This window comes from Anopheles bellator, chromosome 2 (assembly GCF_943735745.2).
Source record: "Anopheles bellator chromosome 2, idAnoBellAS_SP24_06.2, whole genome shotgun sequence".
Taxonomy (NCBI): Eukaryota; Metazoa; Arthropoda; class Insecta; order Diptera; family Culicidae; genus Anopheles; species Anopheles bellator.
Genome location: NC_071286.1, coordinates 69284805 through 69309714, shown reverse-complemented (window position 1 = coordinate 69309714; position 24910 = coordinate 69284805). Strand labels below are relative to the sequence as shown.

At 53.5% G+C, this 24910-nt stretch overlaps 1 protein-coding gene across 1 annotated transcript in view; it reads left to right on the top strand.

Moving 5' to 3' along the window:
* Positions 1–22621, top strand: part of LOC131212055 (neural-cadherin-like) — a 101294-nt gene extending 78673 nt beyond the window's left edge. Inside the window, exons 3-11 of the mRNA XM_058205779.1 lie at positions 4283–4398; positions 4500–4664; positions 16054–16191; positions 16483–20129; positions 21277–21447; positions 21519–21760; positions 21841–22050; positions 22201–22374; positions 22503–22621. Of these exons, the coding sequence (XP_058061762.1) occupies positions 4283–4398; positions 4500–4664; positions 16054–16191; positions 16483–20129; positions 21277–21447; positions 21519–21760; positions 21841–22050; positions 22201–22374; positions 22503–22621 (4982 nt within the window). The remainder of the gene's footprint in view (positions 1–4282; positions 4399–4499; positions 4665–16053; positions 16192–16482; positions 20130–21276; positions 21448–21518; positions 21761–21840; positions 22051–22200; positions 22375–22502) is intronic.
* Positions 22622–24910: the final 2289 nt, after the last annotated feature.

Genomic DNA, 24910 nt, shown 5'->3' with positions numbered 1-24910 from the left:
GAAGTACGAATGACGAACGTTTCACCACTTTGCGACGAATGTCATGACCGGCTGCATGTTCTGTGGTGGTCGTGGACCCGACACAGCTTCCACGGGTGGGGCCAAGAAAAGCTTGCACGTCTTGAGAGCGTTCACATCACTGACGCTGATTGGGTTGTCGTCGCTTCGCCCGAAGGAAGGGGCCAAGGCAAGGCGAAACGTGCCTTTGGGACAAGGTGGCCGCCACAAAGTGCACCACGTGGGACGCAGTGAACGAGCAAATCTCATTGGTCCGTGAGTAGCTCGTGATTCGAGCGGTAAAGTGATTTCCGCGAGTGACTTGCCGGATTCCATGGTGCACTTCGGGACATCGATGCATGTCGGATCGGGCTCTCCTAAACCGGTGCTGCTGCTGCTGCTGTTGAAGAATGGAAGCGCTCACTCGACGAGAGCGAAGTCTATTTTTCTCCAACGTTTCACGGGACTTCTGAAGATTGTTGGATCTCCGCATTTAATCTACACAAAAAGGGGATTCGACCGCCCGACGGTACCCCAGGCCAAGAGCCGAAGCCAAGCAAATCAACTTCTTCGATGCTGGTAATTCGTCGTTTCGATCGCTGTCGAGCCAATATTGGTCTCCAGACTGCCGTCGGAGTCTGACCCTGTCTCCTCGCGACTCGACTCGCACGGTAAACACGAATGCTTGCAAAGGGATATATTGGCGAACCTGCGAAGCATCTGAAGACCCTAATGTACTGTGTTTCTATTTCTGCGCTCAGCTCGTCCCTCGGTCCCGGGCAATCTTTGTGGCTTTCATCCAATTCCAGCAACTTGTGCATCAATAATTGAAAATGGAAGAATCATTGCCGTTTAGTCCGCCGGCACAACCGCCCCCTGCTACGACACTGGTCTGCGGTCTTCGTGTCCCCGGAGAGCGCTTTCTTCGAGTCGTACCGAAGACCCACCGGCCCTAATGGCTCCAGTTGTTGCTTCATAATAAAAAGCTTTCCAATATTAGCAGTCTTCGAAGAAGCTACCCCAAGAGAAAGAGGACCTTCAGAGAAAGCGATGTGTCGCTTGAGACAGTACGCCGAATCGATCGATCGATTGGTGAGCTCGACAGAAGTCGTTCGTCTTCGCACAGAGGAGTTGAAGAGATAAACGCATGACAAGGCACCAAAATTGCCCCCTCGTTCTGTTAGACAACAAAACTTCTCTCGATGAAAGGCCTGGGTCTGGCCACTTTGCGCAAACAAAACCATCCCCTAGACAAGATGATTTGCCTTTTTAATTGCCTGGCAAAGTGTATTTACCAATTGATTGGCCACCAGTGTGATGAAAACATCCAAATTAGGTCACCCTTGTGGCTGCTCGGGTCTCAGTTTCTTCAACCGAGAGGTGCCATTAATTTCCCATCATTTCGGCCCATTTGGTAGCGTTCCCTGCCGTCACCTGTCTTCGATCGACCGTAGCCAGCCCGGGGGGTGGAAAGTTTCAGCTTGAACGCCGCACCTAATCGGACTCATGTTAATGGAAACCCTGACCGCACCCGGTCGGCCCAAACCTTCATCCATCATGTCACAGCGTGACCGCTACGGTTGTAACGGAAAATAAGGGCACAGCAAAAAAAAGAACACGGAATGCCATCTCATCTGCCAGCGCCAGGAAACGGCCGTAGTGGTTCAACTGCGCAAGCAATTTGGCTCTAAATTTTCCCACAACAAAGAGCGGCCGTCCGGCCGGGTGAACAGGAAAACATAAATCCGTCCCGACGGCTCCGGAATCGCAAGCCCCCGTCGATTGACTCGTCGTCTTCGGGCTTCGGGCGGGGCGTATACTTGCGTTTCATCGCAAGGAGGACGGTCGAACTTTAAACTATTGTTTCGCCCATCGGAACCATTGTTGGTGGCATGTGAAGCGGCGCGCACCATCGCCGGCAGCGAGTCCGTTGCGGAGTGGATTTTCGTGTCCACGAAAAGCTTTAGCCCGTCCTGTGGCCGCTGCGTTTTTTCACTCCCCTCCGATAATGTCGGGGGATTTACAATAGTTTGCAGCAACTATCAACGTCGCAAGCGGGATGAACAGCGAGTTGAATGAAAGGATTTTCGCGCACCCTGTCGAACGAACGGCCACGACGATGACAGTGCAGTCCCTGAGAGTAATGTTGTTCCCCCTCGCCGGGCTTTCCACGCATCATTGCGCCCCCCGGAGCTCGAAAGCATCTCTTCCCTAATCCTTCTTAACACCGAAAATCAGCTTATGACGGGTTTTCTGTCACACCGTCATTAATTCTCTTCGGACATTCCGGACAGTGACAACGAGTGAGAAAAGTTGACAAAGCACAACATAAAAAACAGGAGCTACCCGTGACATGTCCCGAATACTTTGGACCCTCCCCGCCTCTGGGGCGCACGTAAACTGTTACGGGCCAGTGATTCAGTTTGCTGACCAGCACGAAAGAATGCGCGAAACCAACAAGAAAACCGAGGATCCCACCACTGGACTTTCCACGGCACGATTCATCAGTCAAAATCAGAACCCGACAGCGAACTACAAATTAACGAAACAACAATTACGAAACTCCGTTGTCCCCGCGGGCGGGCGGACCATCCCAAAAGTTAAGTGGAAATTCCACGGCCATTCTTTCGCCCCGAAAAGCAATCGCCGGCGCGAAGCGTAGCGTTGTCTATTCGTTGTCTTAGGGTGACCCCTTCTGGGCCGCGGTTGCCAAAGAAAAAAATGGAAAAGAAACTCGACGACGACGACGACGACGGTTGCTCAACGTGGTTCCAATTCCCGACCAAAGTTATCGAAAGTGCGGCGTCGAAAAGGTCTTTCATCTGCGGTTCGTCTACAGTTCGTAAGTTCTGACTCGTCGCCCAGGACTCGTCAGCCGAGTGCCGTCTGTTTTTTGTTTTCTTCATCCCGTTCGGAACGTTCCGTGCACTAAATGAAATATTTAAATTCCATGTGCCATGAGGGTCCCATCGCTCTGTTCGCGCCGGTTAATGTTGACGAGAGACAGTGCCACCGATGCGCCGATGGTGCCAGGTGCTGATAATTCAATCAAAGTTAGGCTCCGACTAGCGTCAGCAACATGAGCGCTGAGTGGAATGTAAATGTGTGGCCCCGAATTTGGCCCCAGCCCGGCCCCAAACGGGGATTCGGTTGGGTTGTATCAACTTTTTACTAAATTGTTCTCTCTCTCTCGTCTCTGGCCTCCCGCCGGGATTTTCGGCGGAGGGGCTAATCTAATTTGGCACGGCGAGTTCTAATCAACTCCCGGGCGGCCTCCGACATTCCCTATCCGGCCATTTACCAACACGTAACCCATGGCCGGGCCGAAACCCAAAACTCTGTCCGGCCTTTCCGGTGGACTCCGGTAATGGTAATTGCAACAATCATACTACTCTCGGACCGTTGCAATCCGAGGCTCCGGGACTGCACTCGGTGCAACCAGTTCGATGTTCGACCCGACCCGAGCCAGGCCGGCGAGGGAGCTTGTAATTTATGAAAATTTATGTTAATAAACACAATAAATTCAACCACATACGCACGCCACGGGCCAGTGGGACAGTGGTCGACGACAGAAAATATCCCCCGTCACACGCCGGTGGTCAGTGGATCTGGAACCGCAAAAAAGGACCCGCCCCAAACGGCGGACTCGGTGAAGCTGGTTCGGCGCAACAACTGTAGCAGGGTGACCGGCACGTGACCGGCCTGTGACTGAATGTGCGGGCAAATTTAGAGAATTGTTCAATGCGCTATTAGGTCCACTGTGCTAACGGGCAATCGGATGGTTCATAAATGAGGCCCCCGAATGAGGGCTTAAATAAATAAACTAGACCACGAACTCGTCGTCGGCAGCAGTGGCCCCGGCCCACCGCGGAGGGCTGTGGTTTCATAAATTAGCATAATTTTGGAATAATTCCCAAGCCCACCACGGCGCCTGGCCCCGTGGCCGATTCTGCCCCGACGCCCGACGGTTAACTTTAACGAACGTTCCTCCGGAACTAGTCGGGTGTCATGTTCGTACACGGGCCGAGCCGAGCATACGTGCTCTACAAATTGCCGGGCTCACTCGGAGCGGCCAGTCTTTCGTCGTGCCTCGGGAGAGCTTAAGTGGGTGGCCGGTGGCGAGCAACTACATTATACAGGGTGTTTCTTAATTTGCCGCTCACGCTCACTTATGGTAATTAGCGTTTAGCAGCACTCGGTGCGATTAAACTTCATTAAAGCGACACCGGTCCGATGCCCAGGCGCTGATGCTTCTCCCTCTTTCTCCGTTTTGGTCTCCTTGCAGCGTCCGGTGTACGATACAAGATCTCGGGCGGTAACATAGGCAATGTGTTCGCCATACGCAACTCGACCGGCGCCCTGTACGTGGCCAAGGCGTTGGATTACGAGAAGATCAAAAAGGTAAGACGACATCGCCGATCGCCGGTGCCACACGTGTCGGAAATCCGGCGGATTATGCTCACACCTCACTTTCCCTCCCCTCCCCACCCCTCCGTTCACAGTACGAGCTACGGTTGACGGCATCGGATAACTTCAAGGAGAACTACACCACGGTGCTGGTCAGCGTACGGGACGTGAACGACAATCCGCCCGTGTTCGAGAAATCGTCATATCGCACACAGATCACCGAGGAAGACGACCGGGGCCTCCCGAAGCGGGTGCTGCGGGTAAGTAACGCGACCAGGCGGCCAGGAACCCAATTTGCCAGCGGTCCGATCCTATCGATTCCGGCGTTCGGCTGTGAGACACCTGATTAAACGCATCCCTCCTGGGCTCCGGATATCTCAGGAGCAGACGCCCAGCGCGCACGGCTTACGAGCACGGGACAATGGACGGCCAAAAGGGCAACCTCAGCAGGCATCACTTTTGCCGACACCGAGGACCCGGTCCTGTCCTTCCGGGAAATTTTTGACAAGGGTCACCATCGGACACCCCGAGAACCCGGGGCTGACCGCAGCTAGGCTAAGCCAGCCGGTGGCGTCCGACCCCAAAGATACGATGCCGGATGATTGTTAGAAAATTGCACACACTCATGGGTCTCTCCCTCCCCCTCTCTCTCTCTCTCTCTCTCTCTTTCGGGTGAGCGGGGATCAATCTGGGCGATCAATTTACAGCCCCGGCGACCCACGGCACCGGGGCAAAGAATGGAACGAATCAAACATGTGAGCTACACCTTATCAAATTGAACCACTCACGCTACCCCCGGGAAGCTCCTGGCGATTGATTCGTCCCGGCCACGGGCCGACCCAGGATTGCTGGCCCGGAAACTGATGCCGCCCAAATTGTGCCAACGTCATCCGGACACCGGATACGGCCGGGTCCGGGACCGGGAGCTACCCACCAGGAACCGGGGATTTGGGAAGTCCGGGTGCCAAATTGAGGTGCTCGAAGGTAATTTACCAGCCGACGCCGGCCTTGCTATCGGCTCATTAATCCGGTTCGCAATGATTTCCCGTGCCGATTGTCGCAAACCGTACTCCTAATAATTACTGCAGGCCATTTCAGTGGACAGACCGGGCCACGTTTGGCAATAGGCTGCGCTGCTTGATAGCGATCTCTTTTTATCCGACATCCAGCCCGAAGAGCCGCGCCTGGTGTGCCTGGTGTTGGTCTGCTGCACCCGTGGTCCCCCGGGCTTCCAATTAATAATTCAGGCCCGGAACAGCAATCCATCCGGCGCACGCCGGCGGGCTTCCGGTGGGAAGGTGGACTGGCCCTAAGGGGATGGAATTGATGGGCCACTGCGACGATAAGCTGCAAACGATTGCCCTGAGGCGTCGTAAACTTGCGACCGCCTGCCGGCCACACGGCCTCTATGCGGCCCCAGGCCCCGGGAACAGAACAGGGAACCGGGAGCATCGCTGGGGACCCAGCGCTCCCGCTCTCTTTCGGCCCCAGCAGCCAGCAACGGAGGTCACGGCAAAATAACAATAAATGTAAAATATGTATAAGAATAATAAACATTAAAAATAATGGCCTGCGATAGAGAGCGAGACAGAGCCGAAGAGCGAGCGAGAGAAACCCCGGGCCGAGTGGCCAATGCGGAGAAGAAAACCAAACAAAAAATCGGTCAACTCAACCGAATATTCCCAAATCACTGAGGCATAATAACCACTTCCCGGGACTTCCCGGCTGTAAAGCTCGCAGCCAAAATGGCACGATGTTGTGCCAAGAGCACCCGAAACAGACCGAAGGCGTCCGCTTTTTTTCTTGCGGCATTCAAATTCCCTTTCGTTTTCCCAATCGACCCCAAAAGCGGACCACAAAGCGACGTCGACGTGTTAGTAGCGAGTTCGGGAGCATTGCAACGTGAACGAAGCCATTTCGTAGCGAAGAAAGCTAAACTGGATTAAAGTGTTTTAAAGCAGGACACTCGAAGCTTGGAGCCCCAGGGTCTATCTCACTCTGGGCCTGGGATGAGCCACGCGGAGCGTAGAGCAAGTTTTAAATTAATAAATGTTAATTATCTGTCATCTTCGCCGAGTTGCAACGGGCAAAACTTTTAAACTTGACTGCCTTGCCTTGCCACCGTTCAGCGTGTGCTGGCCCCAAAAAAAGGAACCGGCATTTTCCGAAACAAGTATCCGCGTGATGAGCATACTGATTGTGGGAAACTTTGCTCATAACACAACTCACGAGAATGCGTTTAACTCCGTCGCGCGCTCGCCATGCTTTCGCTGCGATAAGCCTCACGTTACTTGCGCGCATAACAGCATAACAGCGGAAGTACCCGACACACCGAGCCGCGCGCCGGTAATTGCTTTCGACAACACTCGAACCGACCGACGAACCTATTCCGATGTAATTGTCCCCTTTCGAACCCGCGGGCGCCAGCGTTAAAGCGATTGTGCCGTGAAACAATCTATTTAACTTATCGAACGCATCCTTTTTTGTGCGGATTGGCGGTGCTCCACAGTGGGCTTGACTTCCTGGTTCCACCCACCGGGCGCCCACTCATTTCCCTTGACAATCGAATGCAATTTGCATATCCGCCGGAAGCGCACCCGGAATCGTCCTCCGAGGTGGGACTGTTTGCCATTATTATCATTTGAAAAGGTGCACCACAAACACTTGGTCGATTGATCGTCGACAGTTTCCAACCAACGAACCAATCGATTGGGCCGCCTAGTTTACATTTTAATTAAGTTCCCGTCGGCTCCCGGCTGTCCCCGGACCGATTACCTTTCACAGCCAATCCGGATCAGCGCGGCCAGCATCGGGTGCACTTTTAAGGGCCAAGGCGCAACGAAAGCGAACTCAGCCGGTGATGAGGTCGATGAGGTTAATCCTCTGTTTTAAGGCACACGGCCACACATTTTTTGACACTTTCACCCCGCGCTTGGGCCCATAAAAATCGGCTCCCGCCGGTGCGGTTCCAATTGGCGAGTTCCACGCCACGGTAAAGGACGCACGCGGGAAACGATAATTCACTCGACCGAATAAATCTCGCTATCTGGTTCCGGCCAGACCCTCCGACTCTGGGGGGCTCACGGGTCAGGATCGAACCCGGGTTCCCGCGGGCTGCGTTGAATCATGGCCAAAACTACACCACCACCGGCCACCGAGTTCGGCCACAGCGCCATCATCCTGGGGCCGGAGCGCTGCAGAGCACAAGCGTTCGGTGCATCTTGTGTCGGGGCCTCGAGCGCGTCGAGCAAGTTTTATGTTGCCACTTTGCCTAATGTATTCCACGTCGTAAATAATGCCGGAGCGTTTATACTTTCCGGTGCGCGCGTCCGCGTCAGTAGTTAGTGGAAAGTATTTTACGAAAGTATTTTCAAGCGACTACTAACCGCCAGCGGCCTTATCACTTTTCAGGGATTTAGAGCAAACCGTGATTGGCGTCGGAGCTACATAAATTAAAACACTCTTAAATTATTCTTAACTCATCGTTAATATAACTTTCGGTTCATAATTAATTAGGGGTACGTTAGGCTACTGGACAGTTTTTCGAATTTGCGCGCAGTGCATTTTCGCTGGCATTTGCTTAATCCAACGGCGCTCTGGGTATGACCCAGGGTCGAAGTTGCGGGGCTGAGTGCGTCGAAAAGAAGACAAAACTTTTCCGGCTCACAATCGAGATTCTTGAAAGTGCTCAAACTTGCTCTCTACCATTCGCTGGCCAGTTTCAATTAACTGCGTCCCACTCGCCGACTCGAATCTAAACTGATTATAATTTCTGACTTTTCCGACCCGCACGACTACCCGTGTCTGTGGTTTTGGGACACATTCCGAAATCGATCTACGGCTGCGGACTCACGGAATGAATAATTTAGGCAAACTTCTAGTGCGCTGGTCAGCTCGGAATGGTCACCACATTTTTTCGACTCTTCGACGTGCCGCATTTTCTCACAGTGGCCAGTGGTTACGTCTTTTCGCAAAACATGGTCCGATTTTATGCGAAAAATTCAGATTTTTGGAACATTGTGTCATTGGCCTTGAGTGGCAGGACGATAGGAATCTTCCACTGCATCCAGCCAACAAACCTGAAATCTGTTTTTCTTTCCAATCGGGAAACTGCTCGAAAGACTGCTCGAATAGATAGCCACTCGAACGGTTCGACCCAGTGACTCACAAGTGCCGGTTCCTTCACTCACCCTACTACGGTTAATGAAAGGCCGTAGCCAGGTTGTCCTGCGAAAGCGTCCCACCTTTTGCACGGTGGCCATTCCAGTGAAATTGAATCGCTACAAGCAGCCCACGCGGTTTGATAACGGATTCTTTCACTCATTATTCGACCCATTTCCGGTCCGATCTGGAGACATTTCGGGAAGGGATTTCAACCGATGGTCGGCCCATTTGTGGCGTCGCCGCCATCGCCGATGAAGACGATGAGGTTGAAATTGTGTTGAAAATTACGAACCCAACCCTCGGATCGGATGCATCGGTGCGGACCTGAGCTGATAGTGGCGGTGCCCTACCTGTGGACCCTCCCTTTCCGACCCGCTTCCCGAACGATTATTGGCGTCCCATAAGATGCCGATAAGAAAGTGGGCCGCATTCTAATGGCGTGATGGTGTTTCCGATTACTCGGCCGGGTGCGCTGCCTGCGGTTACCTATTCGGGCGCCCATCGGACACTTTCCCGATCTTTGATTCCCGGTGAAGGTTTAATAAAATCTTTGCCAACCAGCCTTTAATGGGCCGTGTTGCGAGTCAACAAAAATGGGCCCATCGGAGGGGACGTTGCCGTTGCCGGTGGTGAAATGAAATTTCTCCAAAATTGCTGTCCCTTCGGTCGGATGTAGGGCTTATGTTTCGATCGGTTACGACGATCGTGCGCCCGTTTTATGCCTGCCCCCATTTACCGAGCAGCATTCAATTTAATTTATCTGCACAGTAATACATAAAGTTCTTTTTCCGGGAACGGCCCGCTAGGTCTGTGGAGGGTTTCGCCAAATGACTTCTGAAGCGCTTCTCAAGTGTACCGCAACCAGTGCGAAAGCAAGAGCGCTGCTGACGCTCTTATCTTCTCAAGAAGTAACTCCTTTTCAGCTTCGTTACACCGGCTTTTGGGCAAACAAACGGTGCAGTGTTTACTCGAATTTCGCCGCATATCTCGGTGCTGTCACGCGATAAGACCGCAACAACTGCAGCCTGCAGCAAGCAACACAAACGCAGCAAACACCCCCCAAAAAAGCCAGAGTTTGCATCACCAACCGGGCGGGGCATTGGTGGCAGCACACCGGAGCCGGAGTGGTACCTTCCCACCGAGTTCCCTTCGGCGGGCAGGCAATTTTATTTCCTGCGCACTTTTATGCAATTTATCTGTAGTGCACCGAGGCCGGTTAAAAATACACCACCGAACGCAGCCGCAACGCCATCTTGGGGAGCAAAAAGGAGCAGCAGCTGCTGCCACTGGGATGAATAAACACTTCACCCCGGGCCAGAAGGCGCGCGCTTGTTCCGAGCTTCAGCCATCCGTAAACGATGGCCAAGGAAAAGCCAAGGCAGAGAAAAAAGCAGCCACCAGGACGATGCAAATATGGAATGTTTTTGGCGAACGGGAAAACTATCGCCAGAACAAGGTATCAAGTAGGGCAGAAAAAAGAAGACCGTGGCCGTAAAAACACACAAATGAATAACATGTAGCGGAATGTTGCTAAACAAAACGCGCCGAAGCGGCGAGGGGCAATGGGAACACCAAACATCACCCAGAACCGGTCCACCAAAGTTGCACTGTCAGAACTTCAGAAGCAACTTCAGAGCAACCAGTTGCAACCAGTTGCAGCTGGCGCATCGTGTCCACCTTCGCGCGTCATCCTTTCGGGTGACACTTTCCTCCTGGCGGATGCTGGCCCAGTTGGGCGCTATGTCCCTATGTTTATTTTCAAACAACATTCAACCACATTCGGGGTGCCACTCGGGGTGTTGCTCCGTTGCTTCATGGGTACCTGCTTTTTTTTAATACGGTCACGCTGAGAATCGAGTTGATTTCTCGAATTAGAGACCAAAATTGTGCAGCACCAGCAGGTGGTCCTTGTTTGGTCTCGGATCGCCTTGAGCGTCACCGTCACCGAGCGTTGTAACGTACGGGGAAACCTATTAATTATTGGTGAAACTCAAACACACTTTGAGCAAACTCCGGAGCCGACTCCGGCTTTTGGACTCTCCGGTGGTCCAGAGTCCGAGCTCCAAATTCGTTCGCAATCAGTAACTTGTGTTTGATGAAAGTTTTCCCCACAACCCAGCTGGCGCACCCGGAGGGGGAAGGGGTCACAGTCCAAATAGTCAAATCATATGCTCTGTCTCTCGGAGATTCTCGAGACTCGAGATACGCCAGCTGGCACGGCACAGGACACGGAACTGCTAGCCAAAATGGTTTCTAAAGTGAAACCGACGACGACGACGACGACGAGCGGAACTCCTCAGGCGGCCACTCTACACGGTCGGCCCGGGAAAGTCTATCATTCTGCAGCCCGTTCCTTGTGCATTCCACGGAGCATACGCCAACGGGCGCACACACGCTGCAGCGACCGTTAAAGTTAAACTCGGAACTTTATCGTGCACAGTTTACTGTCTGAATGGGCGCACTGTCATCGGCCAGGACTCGACTTATTGTTTCGGTCACCATTCCCGGGCAGCGAGGCGTGTGCGTCCATGATGTGTGCGGCACAGTACGTTTGTGTAACGTTTTATTATTTCCAACCAAATTGTTACGACATGCAGCAGCAGAGGCCCCCGTCCCGGCCCCGGCCCAGGCCCCCCCGGAACTGTCACAAATCGTCGTGACCACCAAAGTGTCCGGGGCGCGTCCCTTCGGCCCCGATAAGCGCGCACCCGAGGTGCCCGAAAAACGTACAACCCGGCTCCGGGTGTTTTACGATGAATGTACTCGCCCCGCACGGCACGGCACTGCACCGTGGCTCCCCCGGCTGCAGGTCACGTACCGGTGACACCGCGTGCCGGAAAAGCCGGAAAAGCGGCAGTTCACTTATCAGCGAGCGGGCGGCCTACGGGACGGCAATAACAGTTGCCAAACCGCCCGCCGGTGCTGGTGCCAAAAGGGGTCTATAAAATGCGAATAACATGAACACCACACAAGGGCAGAGGGAGACAGGGTGTAGCACGGGAACGGACACACGGGAGAGTGGAAAATCACGTTCGTGTCGTTACGTAGCCGTAAACGGCTTCGGCTTCGCTGGCACATAAGGACCACAGTTGCCGCGCCGAGCTGCAGAGCCATGTCGATTCAATCGTAAACTTCGATTCCAGCGGGGCCCCGCACCAGGACCCGCTGCCCTTCTATTAGTCCCATAATGGACCCGCTCCGGTGTGCGCGTCTAAGGAGTCTTGGCCAGTTATTTTTTTTTTCGACAGAAATTGAATAAAAAAAAAACACTTGAAAGTAGTGACGGTAAACCGGGACGAACTACGGAAAGGCGTGTTACAGTGTCCGCCCCGGGTATCCAGGACCGGCCGGGAAGCCAATCTTTTTGACTTTTGAACCGAAGCGCCCACGAGAGCCGGGGACAAAGCGCACTATTCAATTTCCCAGCGCTAGCGACATGATGCGGTGGCATCTTGTCGAAGTCCTTGCCCACTCGGCCAGACGCATCGCAGGATCCAACTTTGCCCAGCAAACGGCTCTCAAATCCTACCTCATCCCTGCGGCCGGCGCTTAACAAGATTCCGATCTTACGTTCGTTCGGCTTGAATCCCGACACAAGGACACGGATCGACGAGCAATAGTGGGACGAGCTCGGATGGAACGCTATGCATTCCGGACCGGACTCCGGGTAGTCCGATCGAGTTTCGTGCGAGTCGGAAGCTAAGGTTCGAAAAAAGTTAACCAGGAATTGATGCGTTCCCCGGCTCATGCTGGAAGATCCTCGATAGATCCTCAAACGGCCTGCCCGCCCCCCGGGGCACACTCTAAAGCGTGGCGTCGGAAGCGTGGGAGATAAATTGTATTTTTCATTAGTGCCCCGGTCCTTCCAGGACCTGATGCTGGTCCGTCCGGTTCGGTGCGCACCGGACCGGACGATGGAAGACACTTATCAATTTTATTGCCTTCGAACGTTCAATTATGGCCGTTGACCGTTACACGCCGGGTCCGCCGGCACACTGGGAGATGCATGCATGAGGCCCGCACGTAAAGAGGCTTGCTTTATGACCCCAACACACACATACATACACGCAACGCGTGCTAAGGATTATCCACTTCGGTGAGACCCGAGGACGAAGTGCGAGCGCCCTGAGGCCGGGAATGTCTTTGGAAAACATTTATTTAATTTATAGGATAGTTTGCTGAATGCTCACAAAGTTGCCACCGACCCCGGGGGCGAGGCAGAGCATCACGATGATGATGATGATGATGATGGCGATGATGATGTTGGTGATGGGGTTCCGCACTAATGGGTACCGGTATGCATCACCGGCTGGCTGGCTGGCTGGCAGACTGGCTCGTTGGCCGACGTGGCTGTTGTTTACCCGGGGATGTCCAATGCACACGTAGCACATGTTTCAACAGGAGCAAGGACACAAACAAACTAAGGACGGGTACGCGGAAGGACACATCGATACGGGCTGCGGGTGATAGTTTAATCATTCCACACCACGGACGGGAGCGAGATTGGAGCCAGCAGCCTGTACACAATGAACAGATCATGTTTTGGAAAGTTTGCGACCATAACTCTCTTGGAAGGGGCCGTTTTTCAGCACGCTAAAGCACTGAAACAATTGCAGAAACCAGTGAACTATTTGGATCCGGAACAAAGGACAACTTACGTGCTAGCAAACCCCCCGGTTTTGGTGAGCCGTGGAAACGGGAAAATTCGGTTAACCGGTCCCCTTTATCTGCACCCAGAATCCGATGGAAACTTGTTTATTCAAATTAAGCCCCATTGCGATTCTGATTAGCCAACAACGGCTCTCGCTACGCCGGTCCATTATCCTGGCTGGACAAAAGACAAAAAGAACATTCGGGAAAAGGATTCAGCAGAGACGACGCCCGAAGCACCAGGCGACCCACCATCGTCTCGGTACGGCGTCGAAGATGCCGCTAACTGGCACGGCGTAATCTTATTTACCAAGCCCCCCCCCGAGAAGGACGCGCCCACGTGATCTTTCTCCGGCGTCCTTACATTGCCTCCCGGGGGAGGGCGCTGCCAACGTGACTTCGCACGGCTTCGCGATCCGTTCATCGGAAAACGATAACGACGATAATAACGTCATCAGCCGACAAGTCACAGGACGAGCGCCGGTTGAAGGTCGATCCAACACCGCCTTAACGAAGCGAGGTGGATAAGCAGTAACAAGCTCACGTGGGCCCTCGTGGTTGCAAAGGATGTCCTTACTCGGCTAGGAGCGCTAGGAGAAGTCCTTGACCGGACTAGTTGGTGGAAAACCGAGCTCGCTTCGAGGAGTGTGGCGTACGTCATCGCCAGACACCCGACTGACTGACGGCTGCTCGTGCCGTCTGTCACAATTTATAACCGGCCATTCTGGAGTTCCAAGGCAGCATCCGGACCGAACGAAATGGCAACCCCAGGGCGCCGCTAATTACGAGTCATCATCGTCAAAATTAACGCACCGCCAAACCGACAACCGGCGTGCATGGAATCCTTTCTGCCGTGAGGCCACTTCCGGTGCGCCATCCGTGTGTGCTGAAAGGGGAACTTTTTAATGAATATAGATAGAGCCCCACGCGGGTCCATGTTTGGGCCACACGCATGAAGGAGACACCACCGAGAGGCCCGGAAGTCAGCGGCACGCAGAGTGTGATTTGCATAAATTCGACATTTCTGCGCATCCAAACGGTGCGGCGCACCTTTGTTTCCGGACGACGATACAACTTTCACGGAAACAATGGACAGTGGAGCAATGGCGACAAAAAATGGCACCGAGAAAAACAGTCACGCCACAGCTGGCACGGCACTCCGGCCACGTAGGGGCACGGGAGCAATAGCAAGAAAAAACAGTGAGCGGAAAAGAAAACTACCGTCGCGCGAGAAGGAAAAACTTGCCACGTTTGAGTGAATGAAATTTCATTAAAATTTACATAACACCCCGTGGCCACCCCATCCCGCTTCACAAATCTCGGCATTACGCCGTGCCGTGTGCAAGATCATCCTTGCCCTACGGGAGAAGAAAATCGTTTTGTAGTACTTCCGGTCGGCCGGCTGCCTGACGGCCTGGGGCTTATCCTTGTCTCGCCCCGTCGACGGTCCTTGAAAGTTGCTCCGTCCCGGGTGCGGTGCACTCGGTGCACGATCTGGCCCGACAAGGCCGCGAAGGAGCGAACAATGACGCCGATGCTGGTGCTGGTGCGGCGATGATGATGGCGATGATGATGAGAAGTTGTTTTTTAAACTATGCCCTGCAACTATTCCGCGCACGTTCCGGGCTGCGGTGGCAACGAGGACGGTGTAATTGCATCTGTAAATTGGTGGTTTGTTTGGTCCGGAGTCCAAGCTCTCTCGCGGGTCGATCGGGCGCCGGGCGCTTGATAGTTGAACGATTCCGATTACAGAATGCACCACATCAAATCAGCTAATGGGTTCCGTGCCATGCCGTGTTCTACATTCCGTGCCGCTGGGCTAGCCCGGTTTTTACTGCCCATCCCGACCGGTGCACCGGAAGCGCTAAAGTAATGTACAATTGAAATTATTTTCACCATTTACATATCGCAACGAGAGGGCCGCCCTCCGGGCGCATTTCCAGCATCCGGTAGTTCCGGTGAGAGCACGATGCGAACACAACGATCTTGGCATGCAAATGGCCACCGGCACTTCCGAGCTAGCCGGCTCCTATTTGCATAGATAAACGGTGGATCAGGATGCTTAGGAGGGTGCACAATCCGGGGGGGCGGAGAACCCAGTTGCCGGTGCATACATTAATCAGTCAACATCCGGTTGGCCAAACAACGACGGCCCGGGCGCGTCATAAGGCGCAGTCATAATATCTCAATCGAAACATGATCCTTACATTCCCGGACTGATTGACAGCCCGGAAGACAAACGTGGAAATAAATCAGTTCCCGTGCCCAGTCGTTGGCAGGACACGCTCACCCTGGAGCCAGGACAGGGCCCAATGCCCCCAGCAGTCCGCTCCATCGAGCAATCGCAATTTGCAGTAATAAATGAAAAACTAATTTTCCAACTGACAGGCCGTGGAATTGAATTAGTTGCCATGGCCACAGTGTTCAGTCTGTATATGTGTGTGGTTTGCGAATCAAATCCTAGCCCCTCTTTCTCTCTCTCTCTCTCTCTCTCTCTCTCTCGCTCGCTCGCTCGCCCGTGGAATGTTGACGCGCGCGCGCCCGTCATGTCAAACTGGTTGGCATTCATATTTCTGGCTCCTTTCGTTAAGCCCTCTTGGCCTCCGGCCTCTCAATGTGTGTCGGACGGTCGGTTGGCCGATTTCGAGAAACCAGAAATCCTGCCAGGCACGCTTTTCGGCACGGCAAACGGGGCCGAATCTTTTGTCCATCGATCAGAAATCGATTTCTCGACGGTTTGGAGTTTCGGGTTCTTCGCCTTGACGTTTCATTTGCTTCCCTCAAGGATGCTTTTGCTGAGCCGGCTTTCCACCCTGTTTTCTCGTTTTTGCACAGGTCACAGCATCCGATGCGGATGTGGAGCGGCCGAACAACATCATCTACTTCCTGACCGGGCCCGGCATCGACATCGAGAATCCTTCCGAGAGCAATTTCGACATCAACAAGGCCACCGGGGAGATATTCGTGCTGAAGGTAAGTGTGGTGTGCCCCGACCGGAAGAAAAAGTTCATTTGCAACGATCAAGAGCCGTGGGGCCCATCGTCCAGCAGTCGTGTCTTTTCGGACTGTGTCCTTTCCGGGGTAGCCGGACGTTCATTTAGTCGGTAGGAGATTAGAAGTTAGAGCACCCCATCCCAAGGGACATCCATGATGCGTCCCTACAACTCGCAGAACCTTGCTAGGATAGGACTCAAGAATTGTAACGTCAAAAACGAATTAATTTGCAGGACACTCTTATGAATTCTTTCCCTCCCCAAAACGCAGCCACTGAACCGGGATCCACCGCACGGGCGGGCTTCGTGGAAGTTTACGGTGTTCGCGCAGGATGAAGGTGGCGAAGGGCTGGTCGGGTTCACGGAGGTGCAAATCAACCTGAAGGACGTGAACGACAATGCGCCCCTCTTCCCGAACGGCATCGCGTACGGTAACGTGACCGAGAACGGCACGGTCGGGATGCACGTGATGACGATCAAGGCGGAAGATTACGACGACCCGAACGAGGGCACCAACGCGAAGGTCGTGTACTCGATCGAGAAGAATGCCATCGAGGAGGACACGGGGTTGCCGATCTTCGACATCAACCCGGACACGGGCGCCATCACGACGGCGGTCTGTTGCCTGGACCGGGAGAAGACGCCGGATTACTCGCTGCAGATTGTGGCCACCGACGGTGGTGGCCTAAAAGGAACCGGGACGGCGTCGATCAAGGTGAAGGATCTGAACGATATGCCACCCCGGTTCACCAAGGACGAGTGGTTTGTGGAGGTCGAGGAAACGGACGGCAGTGTGTTGCCGGACGCACCGATCCTGACCGTGACGGTAAATGACGATGACGAGTTGAACAACTTCCAGTACAAGATCATCGAGAGCAGCGGGTATGGGGCGGACAAGTTCGCGATGGTGAAGAACGCGGACGGAACGGGAAGCCTGAAGGTTGTGCAGCCGCTCGATTACGAGGATCCGATGCAGATCAATGGCTTTCGGTTCCGGATACAGGTGATCGATAACGTGGGGATCGACGAGAGCGACAAGTACCACGTGGATCACTCGTGGGTGATCGTGAAGCTGAAGGACATCAACGATAACACGCCACGGTTCAAGAAGCCCCACATCGAGGCGGCCGTCTACGAGAACGCGGACATCGGGAAGCTGCTCGGTACGTTCAAGGCGGTCGATATCGACCGGGGTGGCAAGAGCCGCATCACGTACACCATCAACCGGGCGACGGACCGGAAGCGTCAGTTCTCGATCAGCCCCGACGGCACGGTGACGATCCAGCGTGAGCTAGACCGTGAGGTGACCGCCAAGCACTCGCTTGAGATCCTGGCCACCGACGACGGGGTGCCACCGCGGACCGCATCCGCCATCCTGACCGTGCTGGTGAAGGACGTGAACGATAATGCGCCCGAGCTGGCCGAACACTATCGGCCGATTTTGCTCGAAAACTCACCACCCTCGAAGGTGGTCGAAATCGGGGCGATCGATCGGGACGATCGGCTGCGGGGTAATGGGCCACCGTTCCAGTTCCGGCTCGATCCGGATGCGGACGATACGATCCGGACATCGTTCAAGGTGGAACAGAACAACAAGGGCGATGGAATGGCGATCGTCTCGTCGCTCAGCTCGTTCGATCGTGAGTACCGCAAGCAGTACCACATCCCGATCGTGATCAAGGACTCGGGTACACCGCCCCAGACCGGCACCAGTACGCTGACGATCACGATCGGTGACCTGAACGATAACATCATGCAGCCGGGCTCGAAGGAGGTGACGGTGTACAACTATCAGGGCCAGGCACCGGACACACCGATCGGGCGCGTGTTCGTGAACGACCTGGACGACTGGGACACGGCGGACAAGCTGTTCTACTGGGACGAGGCGGAGAACCCGCGCTTCAAGCTCGACGACACGTCCGGCATGGTGACGATGCGCCGGGGAGCGCGCGAGGGCCGCTACCGGCTGCGGTTCAAGATCTACGATCGCAAGCACGCCCAGGAGTCGTACGCCAACATGTCGGTGCTGGTGAAGCACCTCTCGTACGAGGCGATCGTCAACTCGGGCTCGGTCCGGCTGGCCGGCATCACCGACGAGGACTTTATCCGCGTGTGGAACTACCGCACGCAGAACATCTTCCGCTCGCGGCTGGAGCGCTTCCGGGACAAGCTGGCTGAGTTGCTGCACGTGGACGCGAAGCATGTGGACGTGTTCAGCGTACAGATGCGTGATCGGGCTGTCCCGGTGACGGATGTGCGATTTGCAGTCCGGGGTGCCTACTACTACAAGGCGGTCCAGTTGAACGGAGTGCTGCTGCTGCACAAGGACGAGATCGAGCAGGACGTCGGCATCAACATTACGATGGTGAACGTGGACGAGTGTCTGCTGGAGAACGCGGATTGTGGTGGATCGTGTACGAGCATCGTTGAGGTACAGACCAATCCGTGTCTGGTGAATGCCAACAAGACGGCCCTGGTCGGGGTTCAGATCAACTCGACGGCCGAATGTGTCTGCAGCTCGCGGGAGTATCGGCAACAGCAGACCTGCAAGTCGCATCCGTGTCTGAACGGCGGCCGTTGCTCCGACTCGAAGGCGGGTGTCCGGTGCTCCTGCCCACCTGGCTACACTGGGCCAAGGTGCCAGCAGGTCGTCCGCAGCTTCCGAGGTCATGGTTGGGCCTGGTACGCTCCGCTTGACATGTGTGACCGATCGCACGTCAGCGTGGAACTCATCACTACGAAGGCGGATGGGCTGATCTTCTACAATGGGCCCATTACCCCACCGAAGCAGGAGGAGGAAGGGGATGGGGCCGAAGGGAACACCGGAAAGCAACTGTCGGACTTTGTGGCCCTCGAGCTGGACGGGGGTTACCCTCGGCTCCTGATCGACTACGGATCGGGAACTCTGGAACTTCGCGTCCAAACGAAGAATCCACTGAACGATGGCGAATGGCACCGGCTCGATGTGTTCTGGGACACGGAGCAGGTCAAGCTGGTGGTGGACTTTTGCAAGACGGCCGAAATTACCGAGGCCGACGATGGGAACTTGGTTGAGTTCGTGGATCACACCTGTCAGGCGATTGGACGGGTTCCGCAGTTCAACGAGTATCTCAATCTCAATACGCCACTCCAGATCGGAGGGCTGCTGAGGGACAAGTTCGACTACACGCACGCCCGGTGGCAATACGCCCCGGTTGGGGTTGGCTTCGAGGGGTGCATCCGGGAGTTCAAACACAACGGCATCCTGTACGATCTGTCACACCCGGGCCTGACGCAGGGCAGTGCGCCCGGCTGTCTGTACACGCAGGAGGTCTGCGACCTGAATCCGCAGGTCGCCCGATGTCTCGAGCACGGCCGGTGCGTCGGGAGCTTTGACGAGGCCAAGTGTGAGTGCAATCCCGGCTGGACCGGCACCTACTGCAGTCTGCCGACGACGCCGACCACGTTCCGGGCGCACAGCTACGTCAAGTACGCGCTCAGCTTCGAGCCGGACAAGTTCACGACCCACATCCAGCTGCGGTTCCGGACGCGCGAACCGTACGGTGAGCTGTTCCGCATCAGCGACCAGCACATGCGCGAGTACGGCATCGTGGAGTTGAAGGGTGCCCGGGTGCACTTCCGGTACAGCCTGAATACGGGCCCGCAGGTGGACGAGCGGGAGGTCACGCTGGCGGCGGTCTCCGTTGACGACGGCCAGTGGCACACGGTGAAGGTGCAGCGGTACGGCTCGGCCGCCATCCTGGAGCTGGACGGAGGCGAGGGGCCCAACTTTAACCAGAGCTTCTCGTTCGATGGCCACCAGTGGCTGTCGGTCGACAAGCAGGAGGGCGTGTACGCGGGCGGCAAACCCGAGTTTACCGGCGTCAAGACGTACGACGTGAAGGCGGACTACCAGAAGAGCTGCATCGATGACATCAGGTAAGTCCCCGGGGTGCGGTGCGATGCGGTGCGGGGTCCCCGACGGGAGCAGTATGGGGTCATTTGAGGAAGTGAGGAATTTGGTTATATTTTCCTAAACAGGACAAGTTAGCTACGTGTGATCCTAGTTTTTAACTTTCCATGTTGCGTAAATTCCAAGAATTCATTTGAATTCACGCGTTCGTTAGCAAAGTTCTGCAACGGTAATGTACCTATGTTATAGATGATTCTAAAGGTAACGAAATAATGAATTATTTACGTTTGGTATTGTTTGTAAAATTGGATCGGAAGTTAGCACAGAAAACTACGAAAAAATACAGTTAATCAACTTTGGTAATGCAGCAATATTATGACGGGACAAGCGCAACTAAAGGCATTGCAATTGAAATTTGGATAATTTGAAATTATTGAAGATAGTCGATATAATGAAAGAATATTTTCAGATCTTGAGCGTGCCAGCACTGTTCTCAATGTAGATAAAGATTCGATAGAAAGGTTTAGGAATATCTCAATAACCATTAGCTGTCAATAAGAAGTTAATCTTCCAGAGAGAACAATTTAGAAGACACTTTTAATTTGGCAGTACATAGAAGTGACCCAAAAAAATTTTTAAAAAAATAAATTCATTGGGTTATAGAAGCAGTGAAAAAGGAATAAACTTATTTTTACTAATATAGTTAAAGATGTTCTCAGTATCAGTATCAGTATCAGTATTCTATCAAACGAATAAATAAAACTTCATGAGTTGAATACTTCACATGGTAATAATAACTTGTTTCTAAATTCCCACAATGAGTCACGCTCCTCGATCACGTATTTTTCATATAAAGTATTAACTTTTCATCAGAAATTCGGTATTTGTTGAAGATTATGTATCAACACATTTTGGAGTAATGCAGATTGCATAGCTCAGGCGTTTAGATTGTGCATTGAAACATGTTGGTGTAATGCAGATTGCATAGCTCAGGCGTTTTAAAAACACTAAAATAACGAAAAAAAAGCTTATTTATCATATTTGAAAGCGCGTTTTACGCATAAAAGATTGAATTTAATCAAAACACTTGCAAATAAAATAAAAACATTGAAAAAATCCGGAAGATTCTTCCTAACCCCACTAACGGATCGCGTTGATCGATCGTTTTCTTAGGTTGGACGGCAAAAGTTTGCCGCTTCCGCCGGCGACCAACGGCACGCAGTGGGGCCAGGCGACCACGGCCAAGAACATCGAGCGCTACTGCTCGTCCAACAATCCCTGCCAGAACGCGTACTGTCCGGATCCGTTCGAGTGCGTCGATCTGTGGAACAAGTACGAGTGCGCGTAAGTATCCCCACGATGGCTCGGCAGCTTCAGGTGTTCCAATGTCCTCTCCCTCTCTGTCTCTGTGATAGCTGCGGCGATGGCATGATCATCTCGCCGGAGGGCAAGACCTGCATCGATCGGAACGAGTGTCTGGAGTACCCGTGTCTGAACGGTGGCACGTGCATCAACCAGGAGCCGCGCCTGAAGTACAAGTGCATCTGCCCGGACTCGTACTGGGGCGAGAGTTGTGAGTTTCTCAAGGAGCGACAAGCGCTTAAATTCAGCACCAGTGCCTTGGCCGCCGTAATAGCCTGCCTATTACTGATCATTAGTAAGTCTCGCCTCCCCCTGTGCGGTCTGTCACCCTATGCTAAGTGCCTTTGCCCCCATCTCTTTCGCCTCTTCCGACAGTTTTGCTGTTTGTGTACTTCTCCTGCTCGAGGCGCCGGTCGGCCAACTTCAACAAGAAGCCGGCCACCAAGGACGACATCCGGGAGAACATCATCAACTACTGCGACGAGGGTGGCGGCGAGAACGACATGACCGCGTTCGACATGAAGACGCTCAAGATCCCGATCGGGCCGCTGCCGGAGCTCGTCCAACATAAGGCCCCGCCAGTACGTAAGTAGTAGTGCGTGTGTCCGTGTGTGTCTTTCGCCTGCATGTCGAGTGCCCGAGTCTGAGTCCGACTGGCACCGTAGATCCATCCTTTGCCCGTCCTTTGCCGGAGCAGAGTGTTCCGCTTCTAATCCCACCCCCGTTTCTTCGCAGGTCCAGATATTGCCGTCGTGTCCGACCAGGTCATCGGCAAGGTGGACGTGTTCCTGGACGACCGGAAGCGGCGCGTCGACGTCGACCCAGGCTCCGGACCGTTCGACGATCTGCGCAACTACGCCTACGAAGGTTGTGGGAGTACCTCTGGCTCGCTAAGTTCCTTACAGTCAGGTAAATCAAAAAAATCTCCCAAACCCATTATAATCTTCCACGCCTGCCCCGAGCAGCCGAACCAGCTCTAATCACTGACACTTCTAAAACAACCACTTGTTCCACCCTGTTCCACTGTTCCACCGCAGGTACGGACGATGAACCCCACGAGTATAGCTTTTTAACCGCGTGGGGTCCCCGTTTCGATAAGTTAGTCAATATTTACGAGCCGAGCGCGGCGCAGGTCGAAGATGACGATGTTAGTTAAGAGTAACCGTAACTGCGATCCGAGACCCCGCGACCCCGTCCGGTGGCTCTGCCGAGGGCGGCCCCTTCGGAGGCCCACCCGCTCTGTGTAGATACGGCTGTAGTTTACGAAGAAAAAAAACATGCGATCAAGCATCAGAATGGTAGCAGAATGGTCCTTACTACTGGTCCTCCCTAGAACCGCTGGGCCACGCACTCACTCTAATGCATGTACATGGCGCCCGCCAGGTGTAGGGTGTAGCGTAAGTGGTAGATAAATGAAAATTACAATCGATTTTAATAACGGTCGAGGCTCACATAGGAAGAGGGCGGAATGGAACACGTGGGTGGGTAGAAATGGTGCGCCGTTACGCGGATTACTGGCTGCCAGAGTATATTGATGAAATGAAACCAAAAAACAAAAAACAACAAACGGTAGCCCGCTCTGTAAATAGTGCATGTAAAAATTAACCTACCGAAGAGTGTTTTTCCGAAGAGGCGCCCACGGCGGCGGTGGCGGTGGCGGTGGCGGTGGCGGTGGCGGCGGTTCCACTCTACTAGCCAATTGTGAATGGGAAATGCATTTTCCAGGTTTTCTCGTTTTTTTTATACATAAAATGTTTTATCGTCCCCGCCATCGCCCCATCGTCAGGTCGCCGTCAGTCCCCGAGTCCCCGAGGCACTATGTAAGTGAATGTGTACTTGTGTAGCATTGGCTTCGGAAGCCCCCGAAGCCCGCGCACCACCACCACTGCGCGGTCCAACATCGAACGACACACAATAACCTGTTAGTAGTTAAAAGCCCCTTCCTTTCGACATTCGGAAGCAAGGGCCGCGCCATTACGATTACGGTTTCAGTGAAAAACCGAACGGCGGCTCGATTAGTGCAACCGCAGCATAATGCACATTAGCGCAGAGCCACGAACCACACTATGCAGCCACAAGGCCACAAAAAGGTCGCGAAAAAACGCGAAAACCATCTTCGAATTAACCCACTGAAACGGAAAATCAAAATTGAAAACAGAAAAAACTACAAAAGAAGGGCGAAAGAAAGCAAAAACAACGCCAAACAGCGGCCACCGCGGGGCAAACATTTACCAACAAAACTCTAAACTCAATCAAAAACCCCCTAGCGAAAGCTGCAATGAAATGATAGTGAGTCCAGGCGGGTCAGGCCACGAAACGAAGCACGAAACTCCTTCAGTGGCCAGTCAGCGCACCGCGCACCGTGAGATTCCGTGATTCCGAAGTGAAAACTTTGTGAAGAAAGATTTGACAAAAAGTGGCATCGAAAAAGGGGCCCCACGCTTTTGGCCACCGTTCGGTTCGGGCTTCGCTTTGTCCGTTCGGACCCGGAAATCTGGTGGGAGATCTTCATCAATGGAACTACCGGGCTTTGAAACTGAGAAGCGAAAGGGGGAACGTCCCGCGCAAAGACCGCGACCCATCGAGCCAATTGAGCCACTTCCTTTCAGTCCCGACCGAGCAGCAGTGGAACTTGGTCGCGCTGAGGTCGAGGATTTTTTTAGCGATTAATTTCTCTCCAAAAGCAATTCAATGGTTCGAAAGGACGAATGGTGCGCCGAATGAATGGCCACGATGCAACGGTGCAGCGGGCAAGATTGTTGGATTTACGAATGTTACGTTTTTGTTGAACCCACTCTCTGTTTTGAGCATGAATTTACACATTTTATCATCACCGGGCAGCGTATTTGTGCTGCGCTTGTTACCGCGCTGCTCTGTTCCGAGCATTCTGTTCCGTTCTCTGCGTCCATGTTGGCAGACTTTGGTTTAAAGTTTCGAACCCCCGCGAGCTGGTTAACAGGTTCAAGACGAATCATTTCTCTGTTCGCAAAAGCCATCAGCCTGAATACCTGATTTAATGGGCCAATAGCGACAAAGGTGAGTGTCGGTCCGCTTGTCGGTTCTGCGTGGGAAATGGTTAGGAAACGAAAGGAAATAAAGCGGGGTCCGACACGGTGATCGTAGCGTGAAGAAAGAGAAAATAACAAAATGGCCGGAAAATTTTCATTTTCGTCAGTGTACAGCGAATAAATTGACAAACGAAGTAGAAAAAAGCATCAAACAAATAGGTAAAAGACGACCCCAGGCCGATGATGAAAAACAGAAAAGAAAATCAAAACACAGACATAAGAAAACCGAGAATCAAAACTAAAAACTCAAACAAAAAACAATAGAAAATCGCCCAAATCCCGTTCACCAAAAACAAAAACGTGGGCGATCAGAGTAAATTTACGGAAAAGAAAGCGTGAAACCCGGCGGAAAACCGGTGATCCTTGTTTTCCGGTTG